This window comes from Phaethon lepturus, unplaced genomic scaffold, assembly GCF_000687285.1.
Source record: "Phaethon lepturus isolate BGI_N335 unplaced genomic scaffold, ASM68728v1 scaffold35435, whole genome shotgun sequence".
Lineage (NCBI taxonomy): Eukaryota > Metazoa > Chordata > Aves > Phaethontiformes > Phaethontidae > Phaethon > Phaethon lepturus.
The window spans coordinates 1-252 of NW_010543290.1; the positions used below are offsets into that span (position 1 = coordinate 1).

General features: G+C 61.9%; 1 protein-coding gene across 1 annotated transcript in view; it reads left to right on the plus strand.

Annotated features, from left to right (window-relative positions):
• Positions 1 to 3: 3 nt before the first annotated feature.
• LOC104621748 (pituitary homeobox 1-like) overlaps positions 4 to 252 on the plus strand; it is a gene marked incomplete at its 5' end in the record, with an annotated part of 467 nt that continues 218 nt past the window's right edge. The window contains one exon of the mRNA XM_010288304.1: positions 4 to 250. Within this exon, the coding sequence (XP_010286606.1) occupies positions 4 to 250 (247 nt within the window). The remainder of the gene's footprint in view (positions 251 to 252) is intronic.

Genomic DNA, 252 nt, shown 5'->3' on the forward strand with positions numbered 1-252 from the left:
GGGCTGATGCAGCCCTACGACGACGTGTACGCCGGCTACCCCTACAACAACTGGGCCACCAAAAGCCTCACCCCGGCGCCGCTTTCCACCAAGAGCTTCACTTTCTTCAACTCCATGAGCCCCCTCTCCTCGCAGTCCATGTTCTCGGCGCCCAGCAGCATCTCCTCCATGAACATGCCCTCCAGTATGGGCCACTCGGCCGTGCCGGGCATGGCCAACTCCGGCCTCAACAACATCAACAACATCGGCGGC